At 41.4% G+C, this 16,248-nt stretch overlaps 1 protein-coding gene across 1 annotated transcript in view; it reads right to left on the bottom strand.

The window, feature by feature from the left end:
* The window catches only part of SLC1A2 (solute carrier family 1 member 2), a 104,334-nt gene extending 88,086 nt beyond the window's left edge, over positions 1-16,248 (bottom strand). The window contains exon 1 of the mRNA XM_034417371.3: positions 15,519-16,248. Within this exon, the coding sequence (XP_034273262.1) occupies positions 15,519-15,535 (17 nt within the window). The 5' untranslated portion in view covers positions 15,536-16,248. The remainder of the gene's footprint in view (positions 1-15,518) is intronic.

Below are 16,248 nucleotides of genomic sequence, written 5' to 3'. Positions count from 1 at the left end.
AGGGGCTCCCACAGAGGAGGCCCTCCCCCTGGGTGTCACCAGCCGACATAATTTGGCCGATGGCACCCTGAGGAGACCCTCTCTGTGGGAGTGGACTGACCGGTGGGAGGCTACTGGTGGCAGAAGACAGTCTCGAAGGTACTCAGGTCCAATGCCATGGAGCGCTTTAAAGGTGGTAACCAACACCTTGAATCGCACCCGGAAGACCACTGGGAGCCAGTGCAGCTCGCGCAGGAGGGGTGTCACGTGGGCACGAGTTGCGCCCATAACCACCCGCACGGCCGCATTCTGGACCAGTTGGAGCCTCCGGGTGCTCCGGGAGCATTACAGTAGTCCAGTCGGGAGGTGATAAGGGTGTGAGTGACTGTGCGCAAGGCATCGCGATCCATGTCTTATGGAAGGGGCCAATCATCTCCAAGCCTGTCAGCCTCTGCCTTTATATTACTTGCTTGCTACGGCTGCCATTGTAATGGTGGGAGGGGGGCGCTGTCTGGATATTTGGGAGGGAGGAAGTGAGCTGGTGGAGTAAATCAGATAAAGTTTTCCTCAGCGTTTCTTTGCAGCTGGGAGGTGTGCTGATAACCAGTCAAGGTCAACTGTCCTGGCATACCAGAAGGATAGAGCCATTGGAAGCACATGATCCCTTGGGGGGATGTGGATTGGGTAATCCTGACTGGACCATGGGGGGAGGGTTTTAAGGATGCTTTCTATATGTGATTTTCGTGCCTATTGCCTCAGACCTTGCTTTTCTTTGGTTGCATTCAGTTCCTACTCAGTAAAAGTACCTTTCTCTATGAAAATGGAGTCAGGGTTTTTCTTTCTTGAGTACTGAAAGGAGGCATACCTGACAAAGCCTTACTCCCAAGTCGACCCTGTTTTCTTAATTGTTCTTGTCGTCTGGCAGCTCTGTGCATGCGCACACTAGGAACAGGCTCCTGCTGTTCTTCTGCCTTGCTGATGTCAGACTCTGGAGGCTGCACATAACTATCAGATGGCCTTGGCCCCCTCTCTGCCTCCGATGCAGAGCCCTTGTCCGAGATTTCCCCAGCCCCAAGGACTGGCACAAGTTCCTCCCCAACCTCCTCATTGTCCAACTCTGCTACCAGCTCCGCTGGCTGCTAGTGGGCCACAACAATAATGTCATGACCTATCCTGAAACAACAAGACACCAAAGCTACATTTAATTGAGGGGTAAAATACCAGAAATATTTTGGGAAACACAAGTGGAATCTGCATCAGAATGTTGCAGCGTAAATTAATTCAGTTCAGAATTCCAGATCAACAGTCTTTAACATGCCTTTTGCTATTTGTCCCATTAGGAAACTTTCCAATCTTTTCTACCCTACTGTCAATCAGCATCCCAAATCCGAAGCTCACAAGATTTAAGCCAAACATAAAAAGAGTTTTGTTTGTATGGCTCTACAGCTGGGGTGTTAAACTCAAGGCCCGCAGGCCAGATCCGGCCCGTGGGATGCTTAAAACTGGCCCATGGGGCCACCCTGGAAACAGGGAAGGACTGGCCTGCAGTGCCTCTGCCAGTGAAAATGGAGCTCAGGAGGGCCGTGTACAGACCACCAAAGCTCCACTTTTGCTGGCAGAAGGTTGCAGGAGGCCGTTGCAGCTGAAAATGGAGCTCAGGAGTCTGTTTTCGCTGGCAGAGCGCTTGGGACATCACAGACACCTCCGACATGAGTGACGTCAAGCTGGCCATGCCCACCCTGGCCACGCCCACCCCAAAGTCAAACATAACCCTGATGCGGCCCTCAATGAAATTGAGATTGACATCCCTGCTCTACAGTATACACAGTGGTAATAACCAAAGAAGGCTGGTATTTTAAAAAGGCTCCTTTTTTGTAACTTCATCTCTTACTCATCCTCTTAGAAACTTTATAAGAAATCATCCCTGTTTTTATTATGCTTTTGAACCCCACGCTTTGAAAAGGAAAAAAAAATACCCAATCCCAGCTATTTTAAAAGTGACAAGAAGTTCAAAATTAACACGCTTTTCAAAATGCACCTGCTGACAAAAATAGATACACCAAGGTTTCTGACATGAATACAAATACAGGTAGGAAGCGAGGCTGAATTTTGCTATTTTAAAAGCTTAATTTTCACAATGATATGAACTAGATTTCCTGTAACAAAAAACCTCTTGGAGAAAATGAACTACCTTAATGTGTCTACAAGCACCCACCCATTGTTTATATTAATATAAGCCAGGATTATCCTATTACTTTCACCTCAGGGGTTTTGGCCTCTTCTCTGCAACTAGTTGTTTATTGAGGGAAGATCAATTTTATGTACAAACGTATCACTTCAGTATTTCCCGACTCAACCATAAAGTTGGCTCCATCTATTCATATTTGTCCAAAGTAAGGAATAAAGACAGAAATATCTGAACAATGTTTAGGTACAACTTTGTGTAACATCTTTACAACATGAATGTAAGGATGCAACAATTTAGATCATATAGTACATTGTTTCTTAAAACCCCAGCTACTTTTAAAAAATGTTTTCCCTTTATTGGCTGGCTGCCCACTGGCTGAGCACCTGGAGACTGTAAGAATCTGGATGGGGGGGAAACAGGCTTCGACTTAAACCTGACAAGATAAAGTAGCTCTGGGTTTTTGTCCCCTTCTTCCCAGGCCCTGATGATATTTTAACTTTGACTCTGGATGGGGTGCACTTCCCCAGACTGTGTTGGCATGCAACTGGAAGTTCTCCTGGATTTGCCGCCTCTCTTCGAGGAGATGGCAGTCATAGCTAAGGAAGCTTTGCACAGATTCGTCTATTTTTTTTAATTTTTATTTTATTTATTTGTCAAGCATGTATAAGATAACAGATATAAGTATAAACATTATGAATACAGGAAATGGATACGAATAAATGGGGACAGTAGGACAGGGACAGTAGGCATGTTGGTGCGCTTATGCATGCCCCTTACAGACCTCTTAGGAATGGGGTGAGGTCAACAGTAGACAGTCTAAGGTTATAGTTACGGGGGTTTGGGGGATGAAACCACAGAGTCAGGTAATGCATTCTAGACATTGACCACTCTGTTGCTGAAGTCATATTTTCTGCAATCAAGTTTGGAGCGGTTTACCTTATGTTTGCATCTATTGTGTGCTAGTGTATTATTGCGGTTGAAGCTGAAGTAGTTATTGACAGGTAGGACATTGTGGCAGATAACTTTGTGTACTACGCTTAGGTCAGACCGAAGGCGGCATAGTTCTAAGTTGTCTAAGCCCAAAATTTCAAGCCTGGTAGTATAAGGTATTTTGTTGTGAGCAGAGAAGTAGAGGACTCTTCTCATGAAATATCTCTGGACTCGCTCAATTGTATTAATGTCTGATATGCAGTGCAGGTTCCAGACAGATGAGCTGTATTCAAGAATTGGTCTAGCAAAGGTTTTTTATGCCCTAGTTTGCAATACAATACTACCGGAGAAGAAGCTTTGCAAGATTAGGTTAACAACTCTTAATGCCTTTATTGTTATAGTGAGCTCTGGTCTAGCATCCTTCCTGGACCAGAGGCCTTGCTCACCGTCACCCATGTCTTAGTCACCTCCCATTTGGATTATTGCAATGCGCTCTATGTGGGACTGCCCTTGAAGATTACACAGAAAATTCAACTGATCCAGAAAGTGATAGCGTACAAAATGACGAATGCCCCTAGCAGTGGTGAAATGTAAAATTTGTTACTACCGGTTCTGTGGGCATGGCTTGGGGGGGGGGGAATGTGACTGGGTGGGCATGGCCAACTTTTTTTTTGTTTTTACTTTTAAAACCATTTTTTCTACGACCTCTTTGGCCAAAGAGATTGTAAAAAAAATGCTTTTAAAAGCCTCTGCTGATCAGGCAACTCAGCTGGGATCGTCAGAGGCTTTTAAAAGAAAAAAAGCCTCTGCCGATCAGGCAACTCAGCTGGGATCGTCAGAGGTTTTAAAACTATTTTTTCTACAACCTCTTCGGCTGAAGAGGTTGTACAAAAAATGCTTTTAAAAGCCTCTGGTGATCCCAGCTGAGCCGCACAATCATCAGAGGCTTTTTTTTTTTACTTTTAAAAGCATTTTTCTGGCCGAAGAGGTTGTAGAAAAAATCCTTTTAAAAGTAAAAAAAAAAGCCTCTGATGATCAAGCGGCTCAGCTGGGCATGGGGAGGGGGGCGCAGGGATTTTTGCTATCGGTTCTCTGAACCACCCGCTGCCATCACTACCGGATCGGGTGATCCGGTCCAAACTGGGAGCATTTCACCCCTGGCCCCTAGGTTTGCCTATGTAACAGGTTTCTTGTGTGAGCTGCAGTGACTTTGAGTTTCTTTTCAGGTGCAATTCAAAGCGCTGGTCATCACCTTTTATGCCAGATGGCCCTAAGGCCATCTACCTGTCCTATAAGACCAGGTAAGGTGTGCAGGCTCCTAGCCCTTTCCCTAAATATTGCCATCTGATGGGAGCGGTGGGAGCGAGGAAGTGTGCCTTTTCTACAGGAGCTCCTAACTATGGAACACTCTTCCCTCCTGAAGTTTAGCAGGCCTTTACTATTTTAGCCATATGTAAGGCTTTGAAGATTTGGCTCCCCCACCCCCCCCCGGCTAAGATAAAATGAGATGAATGTGCATTGGAAGCTTGACTTGGCACAGGTTAATGTGTTTGCGGTGTATAGTTTTCATAAGGATTTTATGTTGTTTTCATTTTTGACTGGCAAGCACCCAGAATTTGTTATAGGATGGCTGTATAAATGTTTTAAATAAATAAATACTTTAAAAATACTTTTTAAATAAATAAATACTTTAAATAAATAAAAACTGCATATGTGAATTGATCTGTGAGACTAAGTATTTTCCACAAAAACACTGCATGATTTATACTGTATTTGTCTGCGAGCTTAAATTATGAGACTGCAGAAGTCAAAATAACTCTCAAGTTCTTATTTTCTACATCTCAAGACACTTTTTCTGTGTTTGACCTATCCCATCTTTATTACTTTCTAAATAACTCCAGGCAGTGAACATACCTAATATTCCTGTATCCTCCTAAATATGAGGTTGGTTGGGCTGTATGTTTCTACTGTACAATATATACATGATACATCCGGGATATTCTTATCAGCAGAGGCAAAGTAACCACCCAACCTCCCACAGGAGTAGCTGTGCAGGAGCACTATTTAGATGAGCACAAACACAGTGCAGCAAACCCTGAATACCAGAAAAAGGAAACGTATCATCTATAAGAGCCGAGGTGGCGCAGTGGTTAGAGTGCAGTACTGCAGGCTACTTCAGCTGACTGCTAGCTGCAATTCAGCAGTTTGAATCTCACCAGGCTCAAGGTTGACTCAGCCTTCCATCCTTCCGAGGTGGGTAAAATGAGGAGCCAGATTGTTGGGGGCAATATGCTGACTCTGTAAACTGCTTAGAGAGGGCTGTAAAAGCACTAGGAAGCAGTATATAAGTCTAAGTGCTATTGCTATACAACATCTTCTAACAAAATGGATATCCACACAACTTCATCAAAACGTGCCTAACCACTCAACCCAATATAGCACAGCCAATACAAGCCTTGAAAAGGATAAATGTAAACAGGAGACACTTACAAGTGTAAAGACTATAACAGCCACTATGTAGGACTTTTCAAAATCCAAAAATCCACATGGATGAATGTGCAGAAAAAAGATCATAATAATATTCCATTTATTTATATTATTTTAGCACATTATGTGACTAAAGCCTGTTCTCATAAGGAAACTGTACATGGATTATTTTTCCATCTGATTATGGATAAGTCTTTCATATGGTCATATATAATCTAGAATTCAAAATGATGTATAGATAATGTACTAGTACAAACCAGGTAACTTTTCAGTAACTTTTCTGTAGATGTTCTCGTCCCATTCTGGAAGAGGGAAAGATTTCACCAATTCCTCTTTCCAGTTGATCCCCAGCAAACCCATATATTGCCACTTTCCCCCCAACTCTTTGAAGCAAATATGTGGATCAAATTATAGAAGACCAAAGCAGGAATAAAAATTAACACTTTCCTCCCTACAAAAAGGTTTTCTAGAAAGCCCTTCTTGTAGCACAGACTAGGATCCTGGTTTCTATTAGGACAGTGATGGCTAATCTTTTTGTTATTGCGTGCCAAAACCTGGGGGAGTGCGGGGTAGTCGCATGCATGCGTGCCCACACTCATAATTCTGTGTGCCCTGCCCCCCCACGCATGCGTGCGCAACCCCCCCATGCTCTCCCTGCTTTTGGCATGTGATGGCATGGTGGGCAGAGTAGGCCCGGTTTTTGCCCTCCCCAGGCTCCAGAGGCTTTCTAGGTATTAGAATAACCTTGGAGATAAAATGAATACTGGAGCCAATCAGATGAACCATCTCTTCTTCCTCCTACCATCATACCATTTCACCCCAGTGCCTGGAATGAAATATCTTTTTTGTTAAAGTAAGGTCTAATGTTTCACTTCTAAAACAGGTTCCATCCCCAGGTAACTACCTAACCCTTTTCCAATTTTATTGTTTCCAGGTTATAACTCTTCCTTATTAGGCAATAACCTCTTCATCTAATAACCCCCCCCCCAAAAAAATAAATCATCATCCCTGTTCTGCTCCCATTTGTGCCATAAAGGTATCCAGGGGTTTAGTTAAGAAAAAGATATGTCAACAACTGGTGTCTTTATCAGTACAAGCAATTTTTTGTCATTTTTTTTCCAGGCTTTTTTTTTTAATTGACCGTACAATCTTGTAATTTATTCATGGTCATCTGTCCAAATACTAACAGCTTAGCTTTCCAAACTACACACAATGTTGGCCAGGTGCTACTGTGTGTTGAAATTCAGCAGGATTAGAAGACAAATACTTTCCAAATCTCTGAATGTCATGTTCTCTTTCTTCCTTTTAAATTGCATGCTTCAAGGCCACTGGAACCTAATATCAGGCTTTTAACCCAAACGCTTTTGGGATAACAATGACCTGGATGGCTGAGAATCTCCATAGACACCAGGCTGTTAAGAATTGTAATGCAATCTACACCCGTTATATTCAACAATTGATGCTCATGGATGACACTCAAATATTATTTCTATTTATAGTGAGATAGATTTTTGTGAAACTAATAAAAGTAAGCATATTTTGAGGTGCCCAGATAATGTTTTATTCTTATTTTTGCAGTTATAACAAATTTCCACTACTAAATTCATTAGGAATTGTGTCTCTGACATCAGTGGGAAGGAAGGTCAGGATACAGCAAATGTTTCTTATTTCATATGTTAGTCCATTTTTTCTGATCCTTGATTGCCAACTGAGATAAAATAAAGAACGAGGCATGTAGAGTTCTGGTATTGTATACTAATACTAAAGTGAAGCTTTGTGCTACATGGATTTTAATGTTCTTAAAAAATGACTTGACTGGATCGTAATAGCACTATTCAGGCATTCCATATGTGATATTAAATAACACATGGGCAAGGAAGGCACTAATTTGTGTTAGTGGTCCACACACCCAATCTGGTTTCCATATATACATTGAGGAACTCTGCAGAAGAAACCTTTACCAATCGGGTGAAGTTCCCACATAATTTACATTTTCATGATTCAAAACCACATAAGGAACTTGCATGTACAAAAAAGGCTTCTCTTTGCAACTGATCACTTCAAGGGATGAAATATTAGTTGAAGGAATAGGAAATAAATGTAGACATCCCATCTTCCATCTCTTATAGTGAAAGAAATACACCTGCTGTTTCCAGGTAAAAAGTTACGTTGACCAACATTTACAAGAAGGCTTGTAACATCTTCTAATTAATGGATTTAACCCTGGGTAAACTTTTGTGGACTAGAGTCTCTTCTTTAAAAGAAGCCATGGTATCCTTAAGAACAGGAACGCACAAGCTCAAATTGTAAGGTGGCGTTTCACCAAACTTTGGGCACAGTTCCTGGAGCCCTTCCTGAAATTAAAGCTTCATTGAAAATGTTACTGCGAATGAGAAAAAAAAATTAAAGGCATAAATTAAGTACGATTAAAACAAAGATGTCAAAAATGAAAATCAGACAAAGCCTATGAAAAATAAAGGAACATTAACCAATCCTGCAAGTTCAATATATTTTCCACCAGTTTCTCTATGACTGTTTTCCTATGACTATCATTAAGTGTTGTACCTTATGATCCTTGATGAATGTATCTTTTCTTTTATATACTCCAAGAGCATATATACCAAGACAAATCCCTTGGGTGTCCAATCACATTTAGCCAATAAAGAACTCTATTCTATTCTATTCTATGACTAAATTATCAGAGTGTGCTATTCAGAAGATGGTAAACAATCTTCAAGGCTTTTTATGAGATACCAACAACAATAACATCACATGACAGAAGGTAATCCGTAAATTCTTTTCAATGCAAATTAGCAATAATACTAGAGAATTTAATTCCTCTGCCTACAAGACATGTACTAATTCAGAGTCACCTCACCCTGGTGTTTGCTGGAGGGCTACTCATTTCTGCCATTAAATGCTACTGCTTGGCAAAGAGAGACACTTTTTTCTTTCTGGAGGGCAAAGTTGGAAACTTCTATTTCAACTGTTGCCAAGCATTAGCTCCATCTGGTGCGGATGCCATGGCTTTAATCTCCAACAGCAAAATATTTTATTTACTCAGTGCCTGATAGGTGGTGAAGTAGTAGCCGTCTGTCTTTCTAGTAAATCAAGAGTAGGAAACTTTGTGGCCCATGAAGTCTCCTCTGAGCATGAGCGCTGAAAAGAGAGATTGGTTTCCTGCCCCTTTTAAATGAAAAACATGACAACTGTACGGAAGGCTTCAAAATGGACACTTACAGCAATAACTCCTTCCAAGATCTCCTCATTCCCAAGCATTTGATGTAGCTTAGTTACTTTGTGGCCTCTCTATTACCAGAAAACATTAAATACAGAACTTGGCTATCAAAGGTTGTCCATTTCCAGCTTTAAAAGCAGTGGAAATTATTTTCTTGTTCACTGGAAATGCATCAGCTGCTAGCAACCTGCTGCACAAATTGATAACTTATGGCCTAGAACGGAGTAACAGATGTTGGTTGTAGCTTGTTCACAAAATACCAGTCCATGCTACCAAACTTACTGAAGCCAAAGGCTCTATTATATCGAGTGTGGCTGCACTGTGAAGATGAGAAACAAGGAGAAGGAAGTAACATTTCAATTTTATCCTGAAACACAACAATTTTATGTACACCATAATTTAATTGACTGGGAAATTATGGACTTCCTCTCCCTCCAACCCCAATGTAAGTTTTGTCTGGTGTAAACTTCTACAGTGATATCCAGAATTCGGAATCAGGTTTGGGAAGAAAACACTGGATTTTTAAAGCACATGCTGTGAATACGTCTAGCTAATTCAACATTGAAATGCTGTTTATATATATGGCCTACTTCTGCATTCCTTAGGAATATTACCACCATCCCAAGCCAGTAAAATCTTGCTATTATTTCATAATTTCTCCATGAACCCTGACCCCTATAACCTTGGGTTACAGTTGAAACATTGCTAAGAAGCTAGAAACTGATTCTATCTTCTTTCTGATATTATGATCTAGAATGAGCCTTTGATGACACCTTATAGATAACAGCCTCCTTCATTCCACTGGATAAAGAAGTCAAGAGCCTTATGCAACTGAAGCTCCTGAGTGGAGTAGAAGTATTTCCAGTATTCAACTAGAAGTATGCAAGCAATCTCTCCAGTCTTTCCACTCCTTAATCTACACAAGCTTGAAAATTTTGCTGCTTCCTTGTTAGGGGAGTTTTCTTCCATCGATCCTCTAAATCGATGGAGGAAACTGCTGCAGAAGATTTCTGTTTCATGCTCTCAATAGATGTCATGGTTATAAATACACCGAGGTTCTGCTTCGGAGCATCTTGTTAACTACTGGAAGTGAACTGATTCCTAATCAATGGATATATTGTATGGATCTTGGCTTTTTCAGATATATTCAATATATTCTTAAGGTAGTAAGTACTGGATGGCAGAGTTGGATGATGCTTAGAATTGTTCCAATCTGTTTTCAGATGCTGGTTGGTAGCAAACAGCCTGGATGGTTCCAGTGGATAAGTTATTTTGGAGAACTGATGAAGGAAGTATGATGTCGCTGATTGCTCTCCATCTCTTAACAGTTTTTGTTATTTTTCAGCTAACATTATGTCACTCAGAAGTGTTTGGTTACAACTGCCATCACTTTTCATTAATAAATTATGGTTAAAATAATTATGGTTAAAATGGTTATATAAAATTTATATAATTGCCAAATGTGGCCATCTTAATGAAGTCCTGCTAAGAATACTTCCCTTCTCTGATAGACATACATGGATATATCTTTGTAGCCATGGTAGCCCCGTTTACATCCTCTCCAAAGTATATGCAATCATTACTCTAGTGCCCTTCCGTAAGTAATTGAAATCTGCTTTATTTCAGTAACTTTTTGGCTTCAGCTGTTGGACATATGGCATCTCCTATGGGTGTTAACTTGGACATTTGTATTTTTGATATTATCTTTTTTTTAGTCCTGTATATTACCCAGAGTTCTTCAAGAATGAGATGAGTTATAAATGTTGTTAATAATAAATATCACAATGACTATAGTCTATCCATGAGCATGCCTACAGTTCTTTCTGCTTTTGCACTTATATTCCAGATGATTTATTTCAATTATCAACTGCCCAGTGTCTTTAGTCCTTGTTTGTTGCATAAGATTTGCTCACGTCAGAGCTGAAGAAGCAAAACACCTTCAAAGAAAAAACAAGAAAGTCCAGTTGCCTCCTGAAAAAGCACCTATGGGATTCCATAGACTATTTGCTCAAGACTAAACTTTAACATGCAGAAAACCACTTTATACTAACCACTGTTAGCTTATCTGGTTGAGGATCCCCTCAATTATTTTCAATGGGAATATTCCCATTTTCCTACCTGAGCATTCAACTGAATCTGAGGCATGCAATAAATTTAAAGAAAAGCTTGAAAAATATATATTGCAGTTTATGGTAGATAATGAGTGCAATGGGGCATGGTAATGACTCTAGAAGCATATTTTTTAACCCATAATGTATTGTGTGTGAGTGTGTGTTTGAACTAATTATTTGAAAAATAGCAAGCCTGATTTATTTGAAGTCCACATAATGTATTTTTAGAGCAATCTAAAAACAGTAATGAGAGGTACAAACTGTGCAATTCTTCTATCCATTTATAGTTTTTATGCTAAATTTGAAAAAATACATCTAAGCTATCAGATTTGGATTGCAAAAATCCATATACCACTAGACAGGGACAAAAGATACAAAAGACCCAATGCTCTGCTACTTTTTAGTGATCATATCATATGCATTTTAGTAGCCCACATATAATAGCCCTGATGTATTCCACATATTTTTAATGAATGTTTGACAAAGACTAGAGATACAGTAGTCTTTTTTAAGGAAGGAAACCCTTGTTGGCTTGGTGATTTTTTTGAGAAGGTTTTTCAACCTTCCACGCCCGATGCTATTTGTATGGTGAATTTGTTCAATTTCATTCTGAAGTAAGAATGCTACTGCTACCCCAGTCTATGCAGAAGAATTCTAAATTAAGAGATGGAATTGTGAGTGTACAAGCTCATTCCAAGTATACAACTTCTTGCAAATTTCATTTTGCCTTTACCCTGAAGACCTCAAAAGAACATCTGTAGGAATATATATTGCCCTAAAGATAATGTGACTTAGAAGCTGAGCCTGACTTTTGGTGATTGCAGTTTTTTTCCAAGCAGCATTACGAAAGTGGTTAGCTATAGCCTTGTTCCAGGATATTCAACCTCTCAATCTAGCCAACTGCTCTAAAATCCCTACTTGATAAGGGTTATGGAAAGGGTTGGAAATACATTTACCTGAATCTCTCTTTAAGATATTTGCAAACAATAAGGTTGAGATGTAGGCATGTTCCCCAATTCCACTATAGTTCTAAAAAGAACATCTACATAGGTCTTAAATACAAGACCTAACCACACACTATATATTATATATTAAATTCATCATAGCATTGATATTAATGGATATATATTATATATCCATTAAACAATATCAATGCTATGATGAATTTCTATGGTCGTGTCTATCCACATATTATCCTTATTATCTATCTTTTGGGCTTTTCAGACCTCAACAGTTTTTTTTTTTTTTAAGTAACTTTAAGTACTGTAGTATCTTCTGGTTCTTTTTAGCTTTTTAAAGATTTATTTTTTCAGTTCACTCACTGCAGCCATATTTTGTAGAATAAAACCGCATATGAGTAATTCATCATAGCTAGAACTTGCTCATCACTATGAGGTACTTTTTGCTTTGCTTATTCTCTCCTGAACAGCATTTATCTCAGAGAAGTGAAGGAATATATGAGCCAAAGAAAGTTAGATTTTCTACTATACATGTACCTGTGTTATCAAACTATTCTACTTTAAAACCCAAAGTCCACGCACGCATTAAGCTTGTTTCAGGCAGCAGTGATAGATGATAGATAGATGATAGACATAGAGACAGACAGATAGGCAGGCAGATTTCTATTTCTAACTCTTGTATGTCTCTAAACTCCAATAAAGCAGCTCATTTGCTGGGAAATAAATGACAGACATTTATGGTAAGAATTCATATAATAAAAGTAGGGAAATGATAGTTCTCCATGTTACTAAATGGAAGTTTCCTATAAGTATGACCTACAGCAATGTTTCTCAACCTTGACAGCTTGAAGATGTGTGGACTTCAACTCCCAGAATTCCCCAGCATAGCTGATTGGGGAATTCGGGGTGGTGAAGCCCACACATCTTCAAGCCGCCAAGCTGCAAATGCTGCAATAGTGGTGTCCATACATGTCTGCCCAACATGTGGTAGAACATTCCGTGCCCCTATAGGCCTTACCAGCCACCTGGGGACACACAGTGGACAACCCACAACATGTTAGATGTCAAGGTCCTCTTCGAAAACGATGGACGAACATCATGTCTTAACTATGATAAGTAGGTAACTCATGCCGAGTTTTCACTGCAAAGTTATGATATGTGTATCACTGCTCTCTAGCCTGTAGAGAACCATAGGTTCTTTATTTTTATGACATAATGTAGCTTTAATGAGCCAGGCGTCTGTAGCTCAAACACTGTATCAGCAATATATGTACTCGGTGCCTCATTCAGTCTCTTTCTTTCACATACAGTACATCTGATATGTGGGTCATAACATAATTGCTGCCGATAGAGATGTCAACAATTACTCAGATTCACTCAAATTAGACACTATATTATCTTGCTGTTGGCCAAATTCACCCAGCATGTTCTCATAAGCTGAAATGGGACTCAGAGCTTTGTGGGAAACAAAGTCAATGTCTGAACATGGTATGCCAATCAAGCTATCATATTAAACTCTAATAAAGCAGCTCGTTTGCTGGGGAATAGCATGAAAAGGGAGGGCAGTCATTCTCCTTTACCAAGTTTGATTTACGGTTAACTTGTATGAACTTGGCCATTAAATATCAACGACGACAATGATTTAAACTGGAAGAGAAAATGTAAGCCTTTTGGGAAACATGTCACAACAGGACAATTCTGCTAACGTCAAGCATTTTCAAATGGCATGCCACCAACTGGAAGCACCAGTCAATTGGTTGGTTTTCTATATTACTAACTGAATCCGAATCCTTCATAGAAAGAAACAACCTGTTGTATTTTAACATGTTGTAAATCCCTGCTGTCCCAGACATAATCTCACAAGAGTGATCCACATTCCTTTCCTTCACATACTGATGGGGATGCATTTTACAAAACTGGCATTTCTGTTTTGTTGTACTAATCTAATGGATTAGATATACTGGGGGCGGGAGACAGAGGTCAGCAGATAGTAAAAAAAAAAAACACTAAGTGGAATCAGTGAGTCCTGCTTAACTAGGTCACATAAACATGGTAAATACATTATTTATATCTGCAGGATGAATGGAAAACAGGGTTAATACGTAGCAATGAATTATTAAGTTGATGATGCCTATGAATATTCCTTGTTTTGGTAACCGTTACTTGCCTTTAATTTTCTTGACAATATTTAACTGAGCTAAATAATTGTAAAAGGAAATTCTACAGTTCCTAAAAGCCAAAGTTCCTAAATCAAATTTTGAAATTCCCCGGGGCTTTTAAGGAAATGTTTATAATGTTTATAATAATGTCATATGGGTATTCCCACAGGAGTCTCCCCCTCTTCCCTCGAAGAGTATACCGCATAGTGCAAAGTTTTAAGAAACTTCCTCCGGCTTTTAGTCAGAAAAAGTTATTTTCCTTCTCTCAAGTCGCATAACAATTTCCAGCAACGCGCCTCGAAGTTACAGGTTGCTTTAAATCGCCTTTCAGCCGCGCGTCCGAGGGCAGGACCGGCAGCCTATTTCTGCGCAGCCTCAATCTCGCTTTTACAGATCCCGCGCTTACAAGATTCTCTCCAAAGCTGATCACGCTGATCCAACCTGACAGCAAGCTCCGCCGCGCTCAAGGAGGTATAGCCCGGCGCCTACTACTTGCAGGACAAACCGGACGGAACCCCGGGCACGACTTTCCGCTGCAAACCAGCCAAAACCCATTCCCCAAAGCTAGAGCCCCGAAGCTGACTTGGGCCTCGGGAAACCTTTCGCAACAAACAACTAAATACTTCTAAAAGTATTTTCCTACGTAGCAGAGGGTAGCGCCAAAAACTTGTGTTTGCTTGCTCCGGAATAGGGTTAACTGTTGGGTAACCCGCACGACTCCCAGCGTGGCGACGTCCCGCTTGCCTTGGGCTTGCGGGCACGTTTAACTTGCATCTGCAACTGTTCGATCCCCTTGGAAAACTCCGCCAATCGCCTCCTTTCGGTTTCCTATCCTGAGCTTGTTTTTGCGATTCCTGGTTTTAGAGAGCGCCGCTCTTAAACGCTAAAAATTAAATCCCCCCTTCTGCAATGCAATGGGCTCTATTAAAAGGTTTTAAGATTAACCACCTTGGCAGGCCACCTCTGCAGATCTGTCTTAAAATAGCTCCGATGAGATTCCCAGGTAAGCGGGAATTCTCCAGGTTTCTGGTGCTATTTGACACAGATCCCGCTTTGAATTGTAAGGAGGGTACTCTGGGATAAGGGGTTGAATGGCCACGCCAGGCTCTACAAATGCCTTATTCCGAAGAAAGTCCCACTGATCTCCCGAAGGCATTTCCTCTGTAAAAGAATCTCGCTCTGGATAATCTCTTTGGTCCGAGGAGGTGGAGGGGTGTTTGCTAACGTTTAGCCTTGCAAGGATTACAGAAGTCAAGGCTGATATGAAACGGGTAGCTTTCCTTCCCGAAGGGAGGCTCATATTTGAAAGACCGTTCTAACCAGCTCTAGGCTGCCATTGCAACGCCTCTTTCCTCCTCTTTTCCTCCTAAAATGAAACTCTCCAGCCGTTGCACGCTCTGGCGGGCAGACCGCGACCTTCCCGTCCCACCCCCTCCCGGCAAATTCAAGTCCCCTGTCCCGCCTCACCCTTCCGTCGATGCCATGGTGCCGTGCGAGCCCCCCTCGCTTGTCTTTCTCCAGAAATCTGGGGGCTTCCACAAAGCGCGGCCGCTTTCAGCGGGGAAGATTCAAGGACGCTCCCTTCGGTCTTATCTTTGGGCTTCGGGGACCCCTTGGCGATTCCTGCCTTGTATAATAATCCTCCCGGCTCTGAAAAGCCAGCATCCAAGAAGCTGGGCTCTGTGGAGCAAACCCCCGCTGCTGTTGCTCCTGCCGCCGCCGCCGCCACCTCCACCTCTTCCTCCTCCTCCTCCTCCTCGGCTTGGAGTGAAATTTCTCAACGTCTTCTGGAAGCTTGAATGTCTTGATGGAGAAGGGGAGTGCGAGCGAGAGAGGAGGGGGAGCGAGGAAGAGAGAATGGAGGACAGAGGGGGGGGTAGAATCCAAAAGCCCACAACCCCCGTGAGGGGAAAAGACTATGATCAATGGGGAAACGACAAGGCTTAAGCAGTGGCAATGCCAGGGCTTTGATTCTTCGCTTTCTACGCTCACCCGGAGAGCCAGCTGGGATTGTTTGTATGTGTGTGTGTGTGTGTGAGAGAGAGAGAGAGCAACTGGAGGAAGGGGGGTTGTGTTGTGTATGAAACGCGTTGTGGGGCGGTGGGTGATTTCACATTGCCATGGTGTCGGCTGAGGCTGGATTGGAAGGTTTAACGGTGGATTTGCAGACTCTCCCTCTCTATTTTAGGCGAGAGCT

The sequence above is a fragment of the Pantherophis guttatus genome, chromosome 1, assembly GCF_059756535.1.
Source record: "Pantherophis guttatus breed Tessera chromosome 1, ASM5975653v1, whole genome shotgun sequence".
In the NCBI taxonomy this organism is placed as follows: domain Eukaryota; kingdom Metazoa; phylum Chordata; class Lepidosauria; order Squamata; family Colubridae; genus Pantherophis; species Pantherophis guttatus.
The sequence above is the reverse complement of the archived record's forward strand: the minus strand, read 5'-3'. Positions and strand labels throughout refer to the sequence as shown.